General features: G+C 47.1%; 1 protein-coding gene across 8 annotated transcripts in view; it reads left to right on the top strand.

The window, feature by feature from the left end:
- The window catches only part of LOC123806078 (BTG3 associated nuclear protein), a 139,753-nt gene extending 120,635 nt beyond the window's left edge, over positions 1-19,118 (top strand). For 7 of the 8 annotated variants that reach the window (XM_045819087.1, XM_045819086.1, XM_045819084.1 and 4 more), the window contains one exon: positions 2,558-3,185. In XM_045819087.1, the coding sequence (XP_045675043.1) occupies positions 2,558-2,629 (72 nt within the window). In that variant the 3' untranslated portion in view covers positions 2,630-3,185. Of the gene's footprint in view, positions 1-2,557; positions 3,186-17,173 lie in introns of those variants that run through there. The other variant, XM_045819085.1, reaches the window with a different exon arrangement.
- Positions 19,119-19,429: the final 311 nt, after the last annotated feature.

The following is a 19,429-nucleotide window of genomic DNA, read 5'->3' as shown; positions in this document are numbered from 1 at the left end:
GGTTCTGTCTGCTTGGCTGGTTGTGTCTAGAACAACCAGTTCTAAAGTTCGTGCACGTTCTGCTTCACGAGCACAAGCATCAGCCTCACCCCAGAGGGCAGCCGGTCTGTTGGAACGAAGCACAAGGCCATGGGTGACAAAGATGTGCTAGCTGCCTGAATTCGCAAACCTCAGAGGCTGCAGGTTTAAATCACTAACCTGACTGCTGAGCTCCAGATGAGTGCCAGTGCGATGCAGGGGCTTTTTGGTGTCCATGGGAAGCTTGGGGGATGCCCTGTGTCTGGGGCAGCCTCGGCCCGGGGCGGCCTCAGAGCGCCCGCCCCCAGGACCCTGTCCATGTTCCATTCTAGCTGCTGGGGGTTGGCTCCTGCCCTGCCCTCCGGCTCACTCCACATTCCTCTCCGGGTCTGCTCCTTGCCTTTCTGTGGTCCAGCACTGATGAGCCTCGTGTGTCTCAATGCCATTGGCCTTTGACATTTAGATTTAGAGCCCCAAATTTCCAGGTGGTCCCCCTTCCCTCTCACATTCTGCTCTGCACTGTGCTCTCTCCATAGCCCTTGGAGGAAAGGAAATTCTTATTTGGTTCATTTGCAGCCTCGTGAGGTGGTTGCTGAGGAATGGGGCCCTGTGGAGCCAAGTAGGTTGCCCAAGGTGACCCTGGTGGCCAGCTGGGTGAACTCAACAGTCCTGTGAGGACTTAAAATCTCAGGCTTCTGATTCACAGTGAGGCCCCAGTTGGCCCAGAGTTTGGGAAGGTGTGTCCTGAAGAAGCCATGCCTTCGACCCCTCCAGCCGCTCCCACAGCCCGGGCCTGCCCCGCTCTGGGGGTCGGGCTTTCACACAGCAGGGACCACGGGGGCTCCTTCCGCTCCAGACACTGGCCGAAATGGATGAGACGTGGCCCGGAACCAGGGAAGGGTGTGTGCGTGTGGGAAGATGAATTCTCCCCAACCAGCTTTTTGCCTGACCTCTACATTGTTGTGAAAGGATTGTATGCGAAGGCAGTTGGCTCAATGCCGCTGGGCAGGAACAGAAGGTCACACGGTGTGCTCCAGGTCTGGGGCTATGTGCTGGGTCATCTCACTGGATGGTAGGCTTGTGGTCATCGTGCAGATTCCGGAACTGAGGAAAGCTGTGTCCATCTTAGCCCCCTGCTACCGTGGCGTCCTCTTAGTGTTCTTTGTGTCGACTCACACCTGGCGGGTCTCAAGACCCATTTAGTGATGACAAATAGCAACAGAGCAGAGAGTGAGTGAGATGCATGCTCACTGCCTGGCCTGGGGCCTCTTTCCTCCCTCCCTCTGCCAGCACTGTCTAGTCCACTCTTCCTGGTCCAGAAACGTGGGGGAAGCCCCCACCCCTGTCTGTGTCACAGGGCATCCCTTTCTCACTGCTCTCGCCCAGCTGCTCCATGGGCTCCGTATACAGTGCAGATGACGCCTGTGGCGAGTCCTTCCTCTGGAGCCGGGAGGCCTCTGCTTCAAAGAAACACTGTGTTGAACGTGTGTACAGCATTTCACGTGCAGCCTGAACTGCAGCAGGAGTTGCAGCTCCAGCCCCTATATCCAGGAACTTCTGCCTTCCAGTCTTTGTGGCTTTCTTTGTCTCTTTCTTTTTGGCCGCCATGCCAGGCCCCTCCAGCTAAATTTCTGGCCAGGGAAGCCAGGAAGCCCACCTATGAGAGTCTAGTCTTTGACATCACCTTTGACAGACAGCTTAAGGGATCCTGAAAATCCCCACATTTCCATTTGAGGTCCAGCTCTGCATGGTCAAGATGGATGATTGGTGACTTATTTCAAGATTGTATTTTTCCTGTTAACGTACTTTAAAATTATGAATATACATTTAAAATCCTTGTAATATCTGAAACTCATTGTTTAGCACTTCTGTCTTTTTAAAAAAATATTTAGTTTTAGAGAGACAGGAAGGGAGGGAGAAAGAGAGGGAAAGACATCAATGTGTGGTTAGCTCTCACATGCCCCCTACTGGGGACCTGGCCCCACAACCCAGGCATGTGCCCTGACTGGGAATCAAACCAGCAACCTTTTGGTTTGCAGGCTGGTGCTCAACACACTGAGCCACACCAGCCAGGGCCAGAGCTTATGTTTTTAAAGGGAGAAATGTAGCTATCCCTAAAATGCTTTTATAGAACAGTTTTTATAAGAAAAGGCAAAATAGTAACTGAAATTCTAGGCAAATAGGTTAGGTTAAGGATGAGTTAACCACTTCAAGAGTATTTCCCAGGGACAGCAGCAGATGGGAATAGGAAATCAGCACCACAGGCTTTAGGGAGGCTTGTGTGGGAGGGTCGGTCAGGACTGGGCAAGCAGAAGGCCCCACAAGGAGGAACCACAGCCTGGGTTCGTCTGAGCTGCTGCTAGTGGCTCAGGTTCTGGGAGTGTCATTGCTCCAGGCAGGGGTACACTGAGGACCCTCCCGTCTCTGCTGCATGTTTACTGTATGCGTGGAAACCACTGGGGTTTGTGATCAGTGAGTGTCCCAGACTTGAGTTGGTGGGTACTTTTATAGAAAAGCCCTCCTCTCTCCCCTCTTGTAGACGGCTGAGACACTGCAGCCCACCTTGCAGCCCGAAATGCAGCTTGAGCACGGAGCCATCCAGATCCAGTGATGCAGGACAGGCTGCCCGACCACGACAGGACCCAAGATGGCGCTGTCGCCGCTCTCAGTGCCGGCCGCAGCCAACCTCTCAGTTCTACAGGCGCCCTGACCCCACGGCTTCGCACGGAGGTGACTGCACGTATTCTGTTAAAGTGCATCCTGAGCCTCGTCCACAGGGGAGAGTGTCCCGATAAATAAACAGATGATAGCAGCAACCGCCACCCCGGCAGAAGACCCCTTTCGTTTGAGTCACACTGTTGGCATCTGGAGCAAGAGTGGGGAAGCACAGTGTGGATTGCGTTAAGTACATGCAGAAAATCAAGAACCACAATATTTTTCTCTGTTAAACAGCTTTTTTTAATTTGCTATGGTGTTTATAACAAAAAAGAAAATTGAAAAAAAAATGGAGTAGCAGAAGCCTTTTGCTGTGTGCTCTGTTCAGTGTAATGAAAATAGGTATTTGCAAAGACAACTAACGATTTTGATGGAAATATTGCTTACCTACTTTTCTAGGGGAAATGCTCTCAACACTGTAATTAAGCATTTCTAATGAAATAAAATGTATTTATGACCACAGCAGCTTTAATGTTATTTCCTTTGAAGAGATGGTTTACCAAGGCCAGCCTCTCTCCCGGTGGGTACTCAGGGGTCACCCAGAAAGCCCTTCCAGTTGTGCTGACAGTACTTGCGGGGTCCTTGCAAAGGAAGGGTTGCGGGTGTTTCTGTTGGCCCATGTAACGGGCTGGAGCGTCAGCTCCCCCAAACGCAGAACACTGCCTGATGGAGCATCCCCTCGGACACAGGAGTGGGAGCCTGCTTCGGCACTGCAGGCGCTGTCAAATGACAATGACCTTCTCTGGCTCCAGAAAGTTGCAGCTCCAGGGCTTCTTAGAGAAAGTCCTGCCCGGAGGAGCCTGCCTCATTGTCTAGAGTGAAGGAACAAAGGCAGGGAAACTGTTCCAAGCACAAATGCAGAGGGAGTCCCCTTTACACATGACCAGTGTGTGGGGCCTGCTGTTGTCACACTGTTGGGGCAGTTATATCCATGGGGTGTGGGAGATTCCCACAACAAAACTGCATTCACTGACTTAGACTGTGATTGCTCAGTGCTTTTTCGGGGAAGCACTCAAAATCGCCATTCTGAACATTCATGCCTCTTCCCGTTCCGTCCCATGATGGTTCCTGGGCTGAGTGGCTATACCAGGGCATGCTGAGGGGTGGGGCGGGCAGCTCCCCACAGTGGGACAGCATGTCACATTCCATGCCTCCGTTCATCCTCCAACAACGGGCATCGTGACATGAAGACTTGGGACCTCCCCGGACAGTCACCTGAGAGCAGTTCTCGAGGAGATGGAAATGGGAAGAAAGACCAGTCACACTGCTGGAAAGAGAAGGTCTAACTAACATGTGTCTGGAATCCTAGATGGAGGAAGTGGAGACAACAGAAAAAAGATGACATTTAAGGGATTCAGGGAGAAGAACAGATCCCACATAGAAATAAAAATAAGTCCATGCCTGGACACATATGCCTTGACATTAAAGATCAAAATAATTCTGAAAGCAGCCAGAGAGAAAGGCCAGACCACTGACAATGGAATGAAAGAATCACAGCAGACTTTTCATTAACCACTGGAAGTCAGAAGCAGAGGGTAGTACCAATGAGGCAGTGAAGGGAAAAAATTCTCTACAGTGAACTTTGTTTATGGTTCAAGAATGCCAATGACAAACATCATTTGACCCAGCAGTTCCACTCCTGAGTATACACTTAAGAGAATTTAAACCACATGTCCATGTGTAAACTTGTACATAAATATTCATAGCATAGCAGCACTAGCCACAGTGGCCAGAAAATGGAAAGAACCAGGTGTCCGTCGAAGGATGAATGGATAAACAAAATGTGGCCCATTCATACAATGGAATATTACTCGGCTATAAAAAGAAGTGAAGCACTGACAAATAACATGAGTGAACCTTGAAAACATCATTCTGAGTGGAAGAAGCCACATATAATCATCTGCATCTTATATGATCCTGTTTATGTGACATGTTCACCATAGACACATCTATGGAGACAGACAGCAGATGAGTGGTTGCCCTGGGCCGAAGGGAGGGAGCACTGGGCATGTGGGATTTCTTTTTCAGGTGATGAAGATGTTTTGGTGTTGTCAGCACAACTCTGTAAACTAACTAAACATCTCTGAATTGCACTGAAGTGGGTGAATTTTTTGGTATGTAAATTATATCTCGAAGTTATTAAAAATGGAGCAACATTCTAAGAAATGAATGAACAAAAATGAAGGTGGTACCTTCATTTGCAAAAATGCAGATGATTTCTCAGAAAGAAGGTGTAAGGAGTTTTCTTCAAGAGGAGAAATGTGGATTCCGGGAGGAGTTCTGAGCAAGCGGGAGAGGGAACAAACAGGACAGTAAAGACACGGATACGTCTGCGTGCTCAGCATGGAACTGTCTCACTGAAGCTGTCAAAAACAAAATCCTGGGAAACATTACTCTCTAAGCTGGGATGGCCTGGAAAGAAGTTAAATTGTTTTAAAGCTCTCTTTTATTGCCCTGGAAAAAAAGTATCAAGAGGCTGTACAATTCGAAGACGTGCAACTCAGCGTCTGTGACAAACACTGAAGAAGCAGTCTAGAAAAAGTCAGTGAGGAGCGGGGTACTTCAACTCTGCGATCAAGGAACTGGACCTGCTCGGCGTGTAGAGCACTGCACCCAGCAGTCAGGAGCACACGTGCGCTTTGGAACTTTGTCAAAGTCGGCCACGGGCCAGGCCATAAAGAAGGTCAAATAAGAAATCCAAATGGGAAGTGTTTTTAACGGACAGTTAAATATGACAAAGGGACTTAACAAAACTCATGGGATCCTTCAGTTATATTCCCAGATTGGGACTACTGGATCACATGGTAGTTCTGTTTTTAATACCCAGACTTTTCCATGGTGGTGGGGCCCGTTTACAGTCCCACCAACAGTGCACAAGGGTTTCCTTAACTCCACATCCCTGCCAGCACTTACTATCTCTTGCCTTTTTGATAATAGCCACTCTAGTGGTGTAAGATGATATCTCGTGCTTTTGATTTGTATCTCTCTGATGAATAGTGATGTTGAGCATCTTTTCATGTACCTGTTGGCCAGGTTTGTCTTATTTGGAAAAATGTTTATTCATTTCTTCTCACTTAATTGGATTGTTTGAGTGTTTTTTGTTTATTTTGCTATAGAGCTGTGTGAGCTCCTTATTTACTTGGATATAAACTCTTATCAGATGGATAGCTTGTAAGTATTTTCTCCTCATTCTGTAGGTTGCATTTTCACTTCGCTGATTATTTCTTTTGCTCTGCACAACCTTTTTATTTTGGTGTAATCTCACTTGAATATTTTTACTTTTGTTGCTTGAGCATTAGGTGTGATATCAAAAAAACAAAACAAAAAAAAAACCCCTATTGCTTAAACTAGTGTCAAAGTTCTTTTTCTCTTTGTTTTCCTCTAGGATTTTCATTTTTCAGGTCTCATATTTCCATCTTTAATCTATTTTAGGTTAATTTTTGTGCATGTTTTTAAGATAGGGGGTCCGATTTCATTCTTTTGCATGTGAATATCCAGTTTTTCCAGCACTGCAAGAGACTGGTCTTTCCTCATTGAATATTTTTTGTTCCCTTGTCAAATATTAGTTTGAATAGGTGTGGGTTTATTTCTGGGCTCTTGGGTTTTTTTTTTTTCATTTTCCATGCATCTGTTTTTATGCCTCCAGCTTTGTTCTTCTTTCTCAAGATTGCTTTGGCTACTCGGGTTCTTTTTTGGTTCCATTGAGAATTTTAGGGTTGTTTATTTCTATGCAAAATGCCATTAGAACTTTGGTAGGGACTGCCTTGAATCTATAGATGGCTTCGGGTAGTATGAACATTTTAACAATATTTTTTCCATGAACATGGGATATCTTTCCATTTATTTTTCTTTAACTTCGTTCATCAGTTGCTTTATAAATTTCAGTGTGCAACTTTCACCTCCTTGGTTAAATTAATTCCTAAGTATTTCATTGTTTTTTATGCTATTGAACATGGAATTGTTTCATTTATTTCTTTTCAGATAGTTTGTTGTTAGTGTATAGAAATGCAACTGATTTTTGTATATTGGTTTTGTATCCTACAACCATACTGAATTTGTTCATTAATATTACTATTTGGGGTCGGGGGGAGACTTGAGGACTTCCTCTATATCAAATCATAGCATCTACAAACAGATAGTTTAATGTCTTTCTGACTTGGATTCCTCTTCCTTTCCTTTCCTGAGTGTTCTGGCGTGGGTTTCCAGTATTATGTTGAATAGAAGTGGCCAGAGTGGGCACCCTGTCTTGTTTCTGATCTTAGAGGAAAAGCTTGTTTTCATACACTATTGAGTATGATTTTAGCTTTCAGCTTGTCATGTATGACCCTTATTATGTTGAAGTATGTTCCTTCTGTACCCTATTCGTTGAGTTTTTATCATGAAGGATGTATTTCGTCAAATGCTTCTGCATCTATTGAGATGATCATATGATACTTATTTTTCATTTTATTAATGTGGTGTGTCACATTTATTGATTTGAATATGTCAGATCATCTTTGTATCCCAGGGAAAAATCCCACTTGATCATGGTGTGTTGTACTCTCAACGTGCTGTTGAATTCGGTTTGCTAGTATTTTACTGAGAACCTCTGCATCTGTATTCATCAGGAACAGCAACTTGTAGTGTCCTCATGTGTCTTTGGTATCAGGGTAATGCTAGCCTTGTAAAATGAGTTTGGGAGTGTTCCCTTCTCTTTATTTTGCTGAAAGAGTTTGAGAAGGACTGGCCTTAATTCTCCTTTAAATGTCTTGTAGGCTTCTCCAGTGAAGCCGCCTGGTCTTGGGCTTCTCTGTGTTGGGAGGTTTCTGATTACTGTTTAATCTCCTTATTCATTAATGGTCTCTTCAGATTTTCTATTTCTTCTCGATTCAGTTTTGTTTCTAGGAGTTTTCCATCCATTTCTTCTAGATTATCCAGTTTATTGATGTCTGATTATTCATAGTCTTCTCTTAAGATCTGGTATTCCTGTGGACTCAGTTGTGATGTCTTCTCTCATTTCTGATTATACTTATTGAGTCTTCTCTCTTTTTTTCCTCATCTAGCTAAAGGTTTGTCGGTTGTATTTGTCTTTTCAGAAACCAGCACTGTGAGCTATATATACATTTACAATTGTTATATCCTCTTGCCGAACTGACCACTTTATCATTATATCATGACCTTTGTCTCTTGTTACAGTTGTTGACTTAAAGTTTATTTTTTATATAAGTGTAGTTACCTCTGCTGTCTTTCATTTTTCACCTTCATTGAATATCTTCCATCCCTTCCCTTTGAGCCCATGTGTGTCCTTAAAACTGAACTAAGTCTCTTTGTGGACAGCATGCACTCGAGTCTTCTTTTTTTTAATCCATTCAGCCACTTGATGCTTTTTTTGATTGGAGATTTTAATCTATTCACACATAAAGTAGTTTTTGATAGGTAATGACAGTGTCATATTACTGTTTTTTGCTGTTTTGTTGTTTCTTTTTCCTTCCTCTTGCTGTCTTCCTCGGTGAATTGATGACTTTCTGTAGTGGTATGTTTTGGTCCCCCTAAACTTTATCTTTTGTTATATCTTCTTTAGGATTTTGCTTTGTGGTTACCATGAGGCCTTACATAAGACATAAATATACAGGCTTTGTAAGGCTGTAACAACTTTGATTTCATGCGAAAACCCCATACTTACTCCTCCTGCCCCCAGTTTTATGTTTCTGATGTCACAGTTTACATCATTTTATGCCGTGTATCCACTGACAAATTAGTATAACAGGTTATTTTTAATACTTTTGTCCTTTAATTTTTTAGTATATTTTATTGAGTATGCCATTACAGTTGTCCCATTTTTTTTCTCCCATTTATCCTCCTCTGCCCTGCACCAACCACCCCCACTCTAGCATTCCTCTCCTTAGATCACGTCCATTGTTGTACACATAAGTTCTTTGGCTTCTACACTTCCTACACTATCAACCTCCCCCTGTCTAGTTTGTACCTACAAATTATGCTTCTTATTCCCTGTACCTTTTCCCCCATTTTCCCTCTCCCCTCTCCCCACTGATAATCCTCCATGTGATCTTCATTTCTGTGATTCTGTTCCTGTTCTAGTTTGTGTAGTTTGTTTTTGGTTTTTTTAGGTTCAGTTGTTGATAGTTGTGAGTTTGTTGTCATTTTACTGTTCATAGTTTTGATCTTCCTCTTCTTAGATAATTCCCTTTCACATTTCACATAAGGGCTTGGTGATGATGAACTCCTTTAACTTGACCTCATCTGGGAAGCACTTGATCTGCCCTTCCATTATAAATGATAGCTTTGCTGGATAGAGTAATCTTGGATGGAGGCCCTTGCCTTTCATGACTTGGAATACTTATTTCCAGCTCCTTCTTGCCTGCAAGGTTTCTTTTGAGAAATCAGCTGACAGTCTTATGGGAACTCCTTTGTAGGTAACTGTTTCCTTTTCTCTTGCTGATTTTAAGATTCTCTCCTTATCTTTAATCTTGGATAATGTAATTATGATGTGCCTTGGTGTGTTTCTCCTTGGGATCAATTTCTTTGGGACTCTCAGCTTCCTGGACTTCCTGGATGTCTGTTTCCTTTTTCAGATTGGGGAAGTTCTCCTTTATTATTTGTTTCCTTCCCTTCACTGTTGGTTTATTTTCTTTATTTCACTTTGCAGAGCCTTCACTTCTTCCTCTATTTTGTATCTGTACTTAGTCATTTCTGTGAGTATCCTGACTACCAGTGTTTTGAACTCTGCATCTGATAGGTTGGCTATCTCCTCATTGCTAAGTTTCTTTTCTGGAGTTTTGATCTGTTCTTTTATTTGGGCCATATTTCTTTGTCTGTTATGTTGTACCGGTTACGTTGTGAGGGCAGAGCCTTAGGTGTTCACCAGGGTGGAACAACCCACTTTGCCGCATTGTGACACTATGTGGGAGAGGTGTCAGACAGGGAACAGTGCCTCTTGCTTGGCTCTTGCCCCACTTTCAGTTCTTTCCCCCACTGCCCACAAGTGAATTGGGCCCCTCTGGTGGGTTTGTGTATGTTCTAGGACCCCGTGGGTCCTTCCAATGGACTCTTCTGTGAGACTGGGAGTTTCTCCCACCACCAAAAGCCCCACAGATTTTTACAGCCAGAGGTTCTGAGGCTTTAGTTTCCTGCGCTGGAGCCCTGGGTTGTACGGTGTCTCTCTTTCCCCAGGTTTTCCTCCCAGTTTACCTGCGCGCAAATGTGGAACCGCCCAGCCCACCAGCTGCCACCTCGCCCTTTCAGTCTGCAGCCGCAGCCTTGCCATGTATCCTCTTCACCCTGGCTGCCTGTTTCCACCCTTCCTACTTGTATGGATGAATGTTTCTTCTGTAACTCCTTAGTTGTTAGATTTCTGTGCAGTTCAATTTTCTGACAGTTCTGGTTGTTTTTTTGTTTTCAATTGGTTGTTGCCCTTCTCTTGGTTGTGCGAGGAAGCAAAGCATATTTGTCTATGCCTCCATCTTGTCCAGAATTTATCCTTTAATTTTTTATACTAGAGTTAAGTGATTAACACACCATCATATTAAGAGTATTACAGTATTCTAATTTTGACTATACTTAACCTTTCCCAATATAAACTTTTTATTTTCACCTGTTTTTATGTTACTAATTAGTGTCCTTTCATTTGAACTTGAAAAACTCCTTTAGCATTTCTTGTAAGACAGGTCTAGTGGTGGTGAACTCCTTCAGTTTTTATTTGAGTAGGAAAGTCTTTCTCTCTCTTTCATTTCTGAAGGACAACTTTGCCTGGTGTTCTTCTGGCAGTGTTTTTTTTTTTTCTCAGCACTTCGAATACATCATCCCATTGTCTCCTGGCCTCCATAGTTTCTACTGAAAAAACTCCTGATAGCCTTCTGGAGGTTCCCTTGTATGTGAGAATTTTTTTCTCTTGGCTTCTTTTAAAATTCTGTTGTTGATTTTAGACAGTTTTATTATAATGTATCCTGCTGAAATTCATTTTGGGTTGAAATATAGTGGGGTGGGCAAGAATCTATGAGCTTCATGAACTTGGATATCTAAATGTCTCCCCAGATATGAGAAGTTCTCAGCCATTTTTTAAAAAATAAGCTCTCTTCCCTTTCTTCTTCTGGGACTCCAGTAATATGTAGTATTTTCTTTTTCTTTTAGTATCCCATAGTTCATGTAGGGATTTCTTCACTCTTTTTTTCTTCTTGTTCCTCTGATTGGATGGTTCAAATGGTCTGTCTTCTAGTTCACCAGTTCTTCTGCTTGATCCAGCCTGTTGTTGAAGCTCTCTATCAGATTCATTGCAGACATCATATTGAACTCTAGGATTTCTGTTTTGTTTGTTTTTTTAAAACATGTTTTCTGTTTCTTGTTGAACTTCTCATTTTGTTCATGCATTGTTTTTCTAATTTTATTTAGTTTATTTCTGTTTTCTGGTAGTTCACTGAATTCCTTTAAAGGGTTATTCTGAATTCTTTTCAGTCATTTCGTAGACCTGCATTTCTTAGAGTCAGTCATTGGAGTTTTATTAGCTTTCTTTTGTGGTATCATATTTCCCTGATTATTCATGATTCTTGTGGACTTCTCTTGGTGTGTGCACATTTGAAGGAGCAGGCACCTTTTCCAGCCTTCACAGACTGGCTATGGCAGGGGAAGTCCTACACCAGTCAGCACATCTAGGAACCTGGGTGGAGTTCACTGGCAGGCTCAGCCTGGTACCTGGGTCAGCAGATGAGCAGGCCTGGTGCTTGGGTCCACAGGGTTGGGCTTGGAACCTGGGCTCACTGGGACACACCTGGCGCCTGCGGCTGGCCCCAGAATCCATGGTGAGGTTGGGCACTGACTTATTCTCCCTCTCCTTGCAGAGGGTGTCTCTCTCTGTCCTGGGCTGCCAGGTCTAGGGGAGGCATTGACTGGGATAACATGAAACAGTCTTTTCTACCCTCTTCAAAGTATCTTTTCTCATCTGGGTTTAACCCAGGTTCTGTCATTCCTCACATGGAATCCTTAACTCTAGCGAAGGCGTTTTCATGTGTGGATAGATGTTCAAATTAATGTTTCTGAACAAAATGAGCACCAATAACTTCTATACCAGAATTTCACCGAGATCACTCTTCATAGTGCCTATCTTAAAGAAATCTTAGCCTATAATTTAAAATTTTGTTACAAGGAAAACTGCAGGCTCAGATGATTTCACTGTTAAATGTTTCAAATATTTAAGAAAGAATAGGAATCTGTTATAAACTCTTCCACACAGCAAAAAGGAGAGGCTCATATCCTATCTTTTTTTATGGAGCAATATAATGTTGACATCAAAACCTGAGAAGGATGTTGAAAAGAGAAAAGAGAACTGCAAGAAAGAAAATTACAGACCAGTGTTTCTCTTGAAAATCCTAAACAATCCTAAGCAAAGTATGAGCAAGCTGGATTCAGTGATGCTGAGTGATAATTTATCATATCCAAGTTGGGTTGGCTTCAAGAATGTAAGTTTTGAATCATATTAAAAAAATTTAATCAACGTAACTTACCACATCAACAAAGAAACAAACCATGTGGTCATCTCAATAAATGCAGCAAAATCATTCGTACAACTCAACACCCATTCGTGATTAAGAGAGCTTTTAGCAACTAGGAGTGGAAAGCGACTTTCCTAATCTGATCGAACGACAAATCCATTATTTGCAGATGATATGGTTATATAAAAAGAAAAACCAAAGAAATCCAAAAACAAAATATTAAGTGAATTTTGCAAGATCCCTGGATTCCTGCTCAACATATAAGAATCAATTGTACTTCTAAATATTAGAAACAAATAATAATGATCACTTATAAATGTTTTTATAGCCTTTCAGATACTTCAACTACTTGGGAATAATCTAACAAAAGATACCTGAGACAGAAAGTTGTAAAATGTTATTGAAGGAAATGAAGAAAACCTAAGAAATGGAGTCACAGGGCATGTCTGTGGATTGCATGCCTTAGTACTGTGAAGAGGTCAGTCCTTCCCTAAATGGTGGGTCCAGTGCACTTGCAACCAAAATCCAAGCATGGATTTTTGTAGAAACTGACACAGTTATTCTGTAACGTATTTGAAATGCAACAGGCTAAGAATAATGAAGACAGTGTTGAAGACTTCAAATGCCTTTGGCAGACAGACATGCTCTCAGACAGCAAGGCAGTGTTAGTGTGAGAATGGACAGAGGGGAACGGGCAGAATAAGGGGCCTGGAAACAGACCCACTTGTGCAGCTTTTCTTGGGTGATACAGAGACACTACAGCCAGTCAGAAGGGACACTGTTGTCAATAAGTAGTTCCAGGTCAACTAGATATTCACAAAGGAAACAATGACTAATCCCCGTCTCTCAACTTACACAAAGATCATTTATGGAGAAAATGCGAAAGGAACACGTGGAACTCTAAGGACATAACTAAGGACATCTCTTCATGACGTTGGAGTCAATAACGGTTTTTTAAACTGAATACAAAAATACTGACTATTAAAGGAAAAGATGGATGAATTGGCGTTCATTCCAACTGAGAACTTAGGTTCATCAGAGACAGCATTAAAAGAGGACAGAAAATCAGGCCACAGAGTGGGGTGGACATTTGCTCTCCTTTTAGCCAATAAAGGACTTATTTCCATGATATATAAGATAATAGGGTGCATTACCTGTGAAGTAACATAGACAGACAACTCTGTGTGGACGGGCCGAGCCCAGAGGGGCCGCCAGGAAGCCAACAGAAGGAGTGGGGATGGAGGGGGAAGCCGCTGTGATCACTTTCAGAAACAGGGTTATGACTCTCATTCACGCACCACTGCTGAATTACCTGAGAATTAATGAATTTTTGTTCCTCCACCCCTCCAAAAAAAAAAAGGGGAGGGGGACATGAACATGTAATCAAGATCTCCAAATGGTCAATAAAGATCTGAAAAGGTATTCAACCTCACTGAATCAAATCAAAACCACCGTGATACACTTCCAGAATCTCTATGACTTAAAACGCTGACGACACTGAGGGAGGTGAACTATGGAGCCTCCTGTGCGATATGGGTGGGGATTGGTGAAACCACCGTGGTACATAGTGAGGCGCCTTCTCCTGACCTGAGCACACGCACGCGGATCGTGCAGCAGCCCCTCTGGGCTCTCTCTGTCCAGCAGCACATGGGCTTGTGCGCTTCAGGAGACCTGCCAGGACGGCCCTGCGGCCGCCGGTTCGTGAGCCCCACAGGGGACTCAGATGTTCGCCACCAGCAGGATGGGCCACTCTTCACAGCCGACTCATTCCAAGGGGCACGGAACAGCCATGGAAATGAATGGAATGTCGTTCCTGCAGTCACACCGACGAGCTGCACACACATGGTGAGGAAAGAAAGGACGCCGTTAGGCCTGTTTGTGCCCATTTCAAACACAGGCCGAACACTGGCTGGTGTACGGAAGCCCCCCTGGAGGAAGACGCCTCAGTGATGTGGGAGCCTGGTGCCCCTGCGCTCTGTACGCGTGCCCACTTTGGGAGAAGGGGTGCTGTGGTTACGCACTTACCTCTGTCATTCTTCAATCTAAACTTAAAAAAATGTTAATAAAATATACACACATGTGAGGGGAGTTTGCCACTGTCAGGCACGCGCCAAAAGTTTTGAAGACCATGCTTTTGTCAAAGGGAAAGTGATCCCGGATGGGAGAGCCGAGATGCAGGAAAGTGGTAAATGTATGAATAGTCTAAAAAACTGACCGTATAAAGGAAATGGGAGGGGGGGGCTTAAAAAATAGATTTAGAGTATGATGAGGGGAGTGAGAGCGCAAGTCTCAGGTAAAGGTGGGATATTGCTAATCCGGCCCAAGACACTGGTGGGTGTCTGTGGGTGGCACCGCAGCCCCTCCGGGCAGGATAACCCCGTGCCCTGAGTTTCCCGAGGTTATCTGACTGCCACACCACCCCCAGGGCGCCCCGCAGAGCAGGGGCGGAGCGTCCACCCTTGTGCTGTGTCTAGTATCTGTCACTCTGTACTGCTTTCCTTGAAAAGATCCTCTAAAACTACGTAAGCTGCAGGCCACACAAAACCTGGATTTGTCCTCCAGCTCCCTGGTTCCTCAGGTAGAAAGACAGCCGGAGTGGGATAGTGGAAAGACCCAAAGAGAAGGACCACCAAGGTGGACTGGAGTGTGGGAATCCGGGTTTCAGCTCGGGTCCTGCACTCCACCCCTTTGACCCTTCGGGTCGCAAGCTGCGCCTCACTACTGTGTGAGCCCTGAGCCAATCCAAACCCCCGAGCTGAGGCCCCTTTTGTGGGGGACGAGCAGCAGCCTCTCTCCTAGGCAGACCCGTGCTCCCCCCTTGGCCCCACCTGTCAGAGAAAGTGGACCCAGAAGGCCTCCTGGAGACCCTGTCCTGCACTCGCCTACCCATGGGGCTGGTCTGGCTTAAACATCCCCTTCAGATCACCCCCTCTGACCACGCCCTTCCCAGCCCTGCTCAGGCACCAGGCTGTCAGGGAGAAGTGAGCTGGGAGGACTTGCCCCCTCCCTGCCCTGGCTGATGACCTGCTCCCTGGGGGGACCTCTGGGTGTGACCACACGGGGGCACCTGGCCCCCAGCCAGGTTGAGTGGGAGTGGATCAAGGCCTGTTTGTGGACTCCCAGGCTCTCTGCTGACCCCTGGGGGCGGCATACCTAAGTGATGACCTCATGCTGGCCGCAGGCCTGGGGCAGCCCCAGGAACCCCGTGAGCTCCAGACCTGCCTTATCACAACCCAGCAGCTCCCTCTCACTCACTTCCTCCAGCTCTCCCTGGTCTGTGGTTGGGGGATTTTCAAGAATGACCTCAGTGCAGTGGGCGAAGCCGACTCAGGCTGTGGGCTGCTGACGACAAGGAAAGCCTGTGTGTGAGCTCCGCTGGAGTTGGTCACAGACCCTGCAGATGGACCTCTTGTGTCCCCAGTACAGTTTGCTTTCTTCTCATGCTTCCCTCAGCAGCTGGGACCTGAACCCCAGGGGCCCAGGATACTCGCCTGAATGCTGGGAGCACCCAGGCCTTGCTCCTACCAACCCGCCCCCCTCCGCTGGTGGAGTCATTTTGCTCATAAGCCACGGAGCTGAGGCTTTGAGGGCTAACCATGGACAAGGGTGGGCTCCCAACCAGGGCCAGTTCTTCCTCCCAAAGGACACTGATCAATGTCTGAAGACATTTTTTTGGTCACACTGGGGAGGGGGTGCTGTTGGCATCTAGCAGGTGGAGGCAGGACCTGCTGGCGCAGGAGCTGATGTGAGTGAGCGAAAGGGTGGGAGGGAGGGAGGGAGGGAGGAAAGCACTAAAGGCCCTCATTTCCCCAGTGAGGCCGGGTGCCCTCGAGGCCGGGTGCCCTCGGGCCCGGCTGGCTTCCCATCCACGGGACACTCCTTTTTTTCCCTGGCCTGGCTGTGGGGGTGACAGTGGAGTGACATACAAGGGCAGAGGCGAGAAGTGTGTGGAGGGATGCCCTAGCCCCAAGGGTGGGTGTTCTCACCCTGACGTCTGTACGCAGCGTTTACTGGAGGAGTAGGCAGTGCATCAACCAGATCAGGGCCCCCTTGTGGAGGCTCAGGGTGCAAGGGACATGCCTGTCCCTGGGGGCCTTGCTCAGACCCATGGCTGGCAGGGGGGCCCTCCTTCCTGGGATGCCTTCAGAGTCCCTCCAGCTCTGGGCCGCCCTCTGGGAGGAAGGCCCAGGCGGCAGAACGTTCGGGTGTGGTGGGGGCAGCAGAGGAATGAGCAGAGGTGAGGGTGTAGAAGGGCTGGCCTCCACACCCGGGCCATGTGGATGAAACAGCAGATCCACGCAGAGGCGAGGGAGCGCCCCACAGAGCGTGCTGCCACTGTGCGGGGAGTGCTGTGCGGGGTGAGGGCCAGCCGTGACCTCCACAGCCCAGCACTTGGGCATGCGTCCCCTGCAAACACAGGCCCTCCACAAGCCTCAGTGTGTGGTCAGAACCAGAAACCAAGATGGTCCGTCTGAGCCGCATCCCAGTCGGGCTGGAGAGCAGAGGGTCCACCTGCGCTCAGCACTGGCCCTTCATCCCCCGCCGCCATCTCCTTCAGTCTGTATAGCCCCTCTCATCTGCCCCAGTGTTCTTGGCCTTGGCACATGGCTGGTTTCACAGGATGTCTGGTGTCTCCTGGAGATGAGACTCCAGTTGGGCAGGAACAGCAGGAAGCGTGGCCGAGCCTCTCTGTATGTCCCTAGAGGGGTGGGGAAGTGGGGGCGGGTACACGTTTAATTAGTCCCATTATTGGCCATGTGAGTGTTGACTGTTTAATTAATATGGTGTCTGCCAGGCCCCTTCCCTGCAAAGTTACTCTTTCCCTATTTATTGAAAATAAGTATATTGTAGGCAAGTACTTGAAAACTATGTAAACATCTCATGCTTCCTCAGACTTGCACTTACTTGTCTGTTCGTCTGCCTATGAACTCATGAATTACAATTTTTTTTCCCAACAGGGTGTGATCTGCGGCTCTCCGTGCACCCCGTCCAGCTGGCTCCCGAGGCACTGACAGCGCCCAGGCTCCTGAACGGCTCCCCTGCCATCTGACGTGTCACGATGTTCCAGGAGCATCTGGTATTTCTCCTGCCCAGGCTGGAACTGCCCGTCTCTCCAAGGACTCCTGTTCACTTTTAGAGGGAGATGGTATTTAGAAACCAAGATCTGGGTGCTGGGGGTGCTCCTTCTCCTGCTCCTGCTCCTGGGGTATCCCAGGTGCAGCCCTCCCAGTGAACAGAACTGGGCAGTGTGTGTGCGCACACACATGAGTGTAACAGATACATGTGTGTATGTGGTCCACACCCACACAAATGTACACTCACGCAAAAGCACTCACTCGCTCACACACTTTTATCCGTACTTACCTGCCAGCGAGTCCCTCCAGTCAGCCAATTGCTGGCTCCCCCGTCCCATGCCAGTCAGACTGTTTTGACTTCACTGGTACACAGCGTTTGTCACTTGATCCAGACTGGGATTCTGTGGCCCTGAAGAAGCATCTCCCTCAGGCCTCTAATTTGACAAAGTAAGCACGTGGGTTCACCAGGAAACCTGGACAAGTAGCAGAGCTCCATTTGCAATTGAGGTCCTCTGAACAGATTTCTGACCCTATTAGCTGTGATCTTTATAAGAGCAAAAAGTTGCAAAACCAGTCATGCCCACTGATGTCCATGAACTGTGGTTTGGGCGTCTGACACAGAATTCTTGACTCCTGACCTAGGGTCAGGGTCAGAGGGCTAAAGCCTGTGGAGGTGAAAGGAGAGAATGTTTTGGTGAAACAGCTTGGACTTGGCTCCGAGGCAGCGCAGTGGAGGAGAGAGCACTCTGGCCTGTGTCCGAGGACACCTAGGACTCCCTGTTTGCTGGGGTCGTGATGGACGCCGCCCCACAGCTTCCCTCCAGAAGACCGGCTGCTGCTCACTGGACTGCTGTAGAACAAGGATGGGGCCGGGAGAGGCAAGTCCAAGTCGGAACAGCCAGTAAGCCAGTGTTCCCAGCTCTTTCCTCCCCCTGCTGCTGGCCCCTGTGTCACAGATGTGGTTGGTCTGAGGGGAGACCACACCTGGCTGCGGCCCATTTCCTTGGTTGAGGCTCCTGGGCGGGGCCGAGCCTACTTCCCGCTTCTACCACCATTTGTTCAGCCGACCACGGGTGCTCTGGCCGAGAGACCCCACCCTCCTTTCTCCCCTCACTGGGCTGCAGAATGGCCGGGCTGGAGCCAGAAGTACTGAAGGAAAGGCCTGCAGGAGGGTCTGACAGGGGGGCAATATTAAACCCCCAAACTCAAGACCTTTCTCCCCATCCTGCAGGGCTAGGTGGGTCCCACGGGCCAAGCTGTGAGGGCTGGGCAATCTCTCCTGGAGGGGAGGGGCACAGACTCGTGGCCCCCAAACAGACTCGTGCCCCCACACAACTTGCCTTGAAACTAAAGGAGCCCCTGTGCCCCTGGAGAAAGAGAACACGGGAAGGAACATCAGCCATACTGGTTCCCAGGGTCCAGGAGGTGCGTTCGGATGTGGTGCTGGGCCCCTCAGGACAGGCCGCCAGCCTCCACTCCAACCTCGAGAAAGAGCAGCTGACTCTCCTGAGACAGCTGCCCAGGTGGCCCAGCCCCGGCGTGTGCAGACCCTGAAGCCCTTTCTCAGCGGGAACTTCGTGGTCCTTGTCCCTCCCGGGGAAGGAGGTCCCCAGTTAACTTCTGCTCATCCACTGGTGTTTTTCTTCGTGGTCTCACAAGACCCTCTCACATGTCAAAGGGACCCTATTATTCCAGAGTCGTGATGGTAGACAAAAGCCTGGTGAATTGCACATGTCATATCAGTGAAATGTATGGTATGTGAATTATATCACAATAAAGTTGGAATTGTTAAAGGGCCTTATCAAATTACAATAAATAAATTAATGGAAACAGCATAACTGTGGGCTCTTTACTATGCTTTCTGTCACGCCTTTGCTCTTCCTACAAATGGATGTAGAAGGGAGGTTGGGCGCATTTCCAGCTTTCTGATGAGGAAGTCATGTGACGTCACAGGCCCAGACAGGACGCGGAGGGTGAGTCTTCGGTCCATAGATTCTGACAGTGGCTCTTTCCCCATCTCCCTGGGAGCTGAACTGTCACCGTTTAACCCTGCCCCCCAGCCCTGTCTAATGTGGTCATTTTCTGACAGGATGGATTCATCTGATTCCCTTGACCTTTTATTGCTTTTCTCTGAGCTCT

The sequence above is a fragment of the Phyllostomus hastatus genome, unplaced genomic scaffold (genome assembly GCF_019186645.2).
Source record: "Phyllostomus hastatus isolate PE091 unplaced genomic scaffold, TTU_PhHast_1.1 phas_scaffold_345, whole genome shotgun sequence".
Taxonomy (NCBI): Eukaryota; Metazoa; Chordata; class Mammalia; order Chiroptera; family Phyllostomidae; genus Phyllostomus; species Phyllostomus hastatus.
Note: the sequence above shows the minus strand (reverse complement) of the source record. Positions and strands in the feature narration are given on the sequence as shown.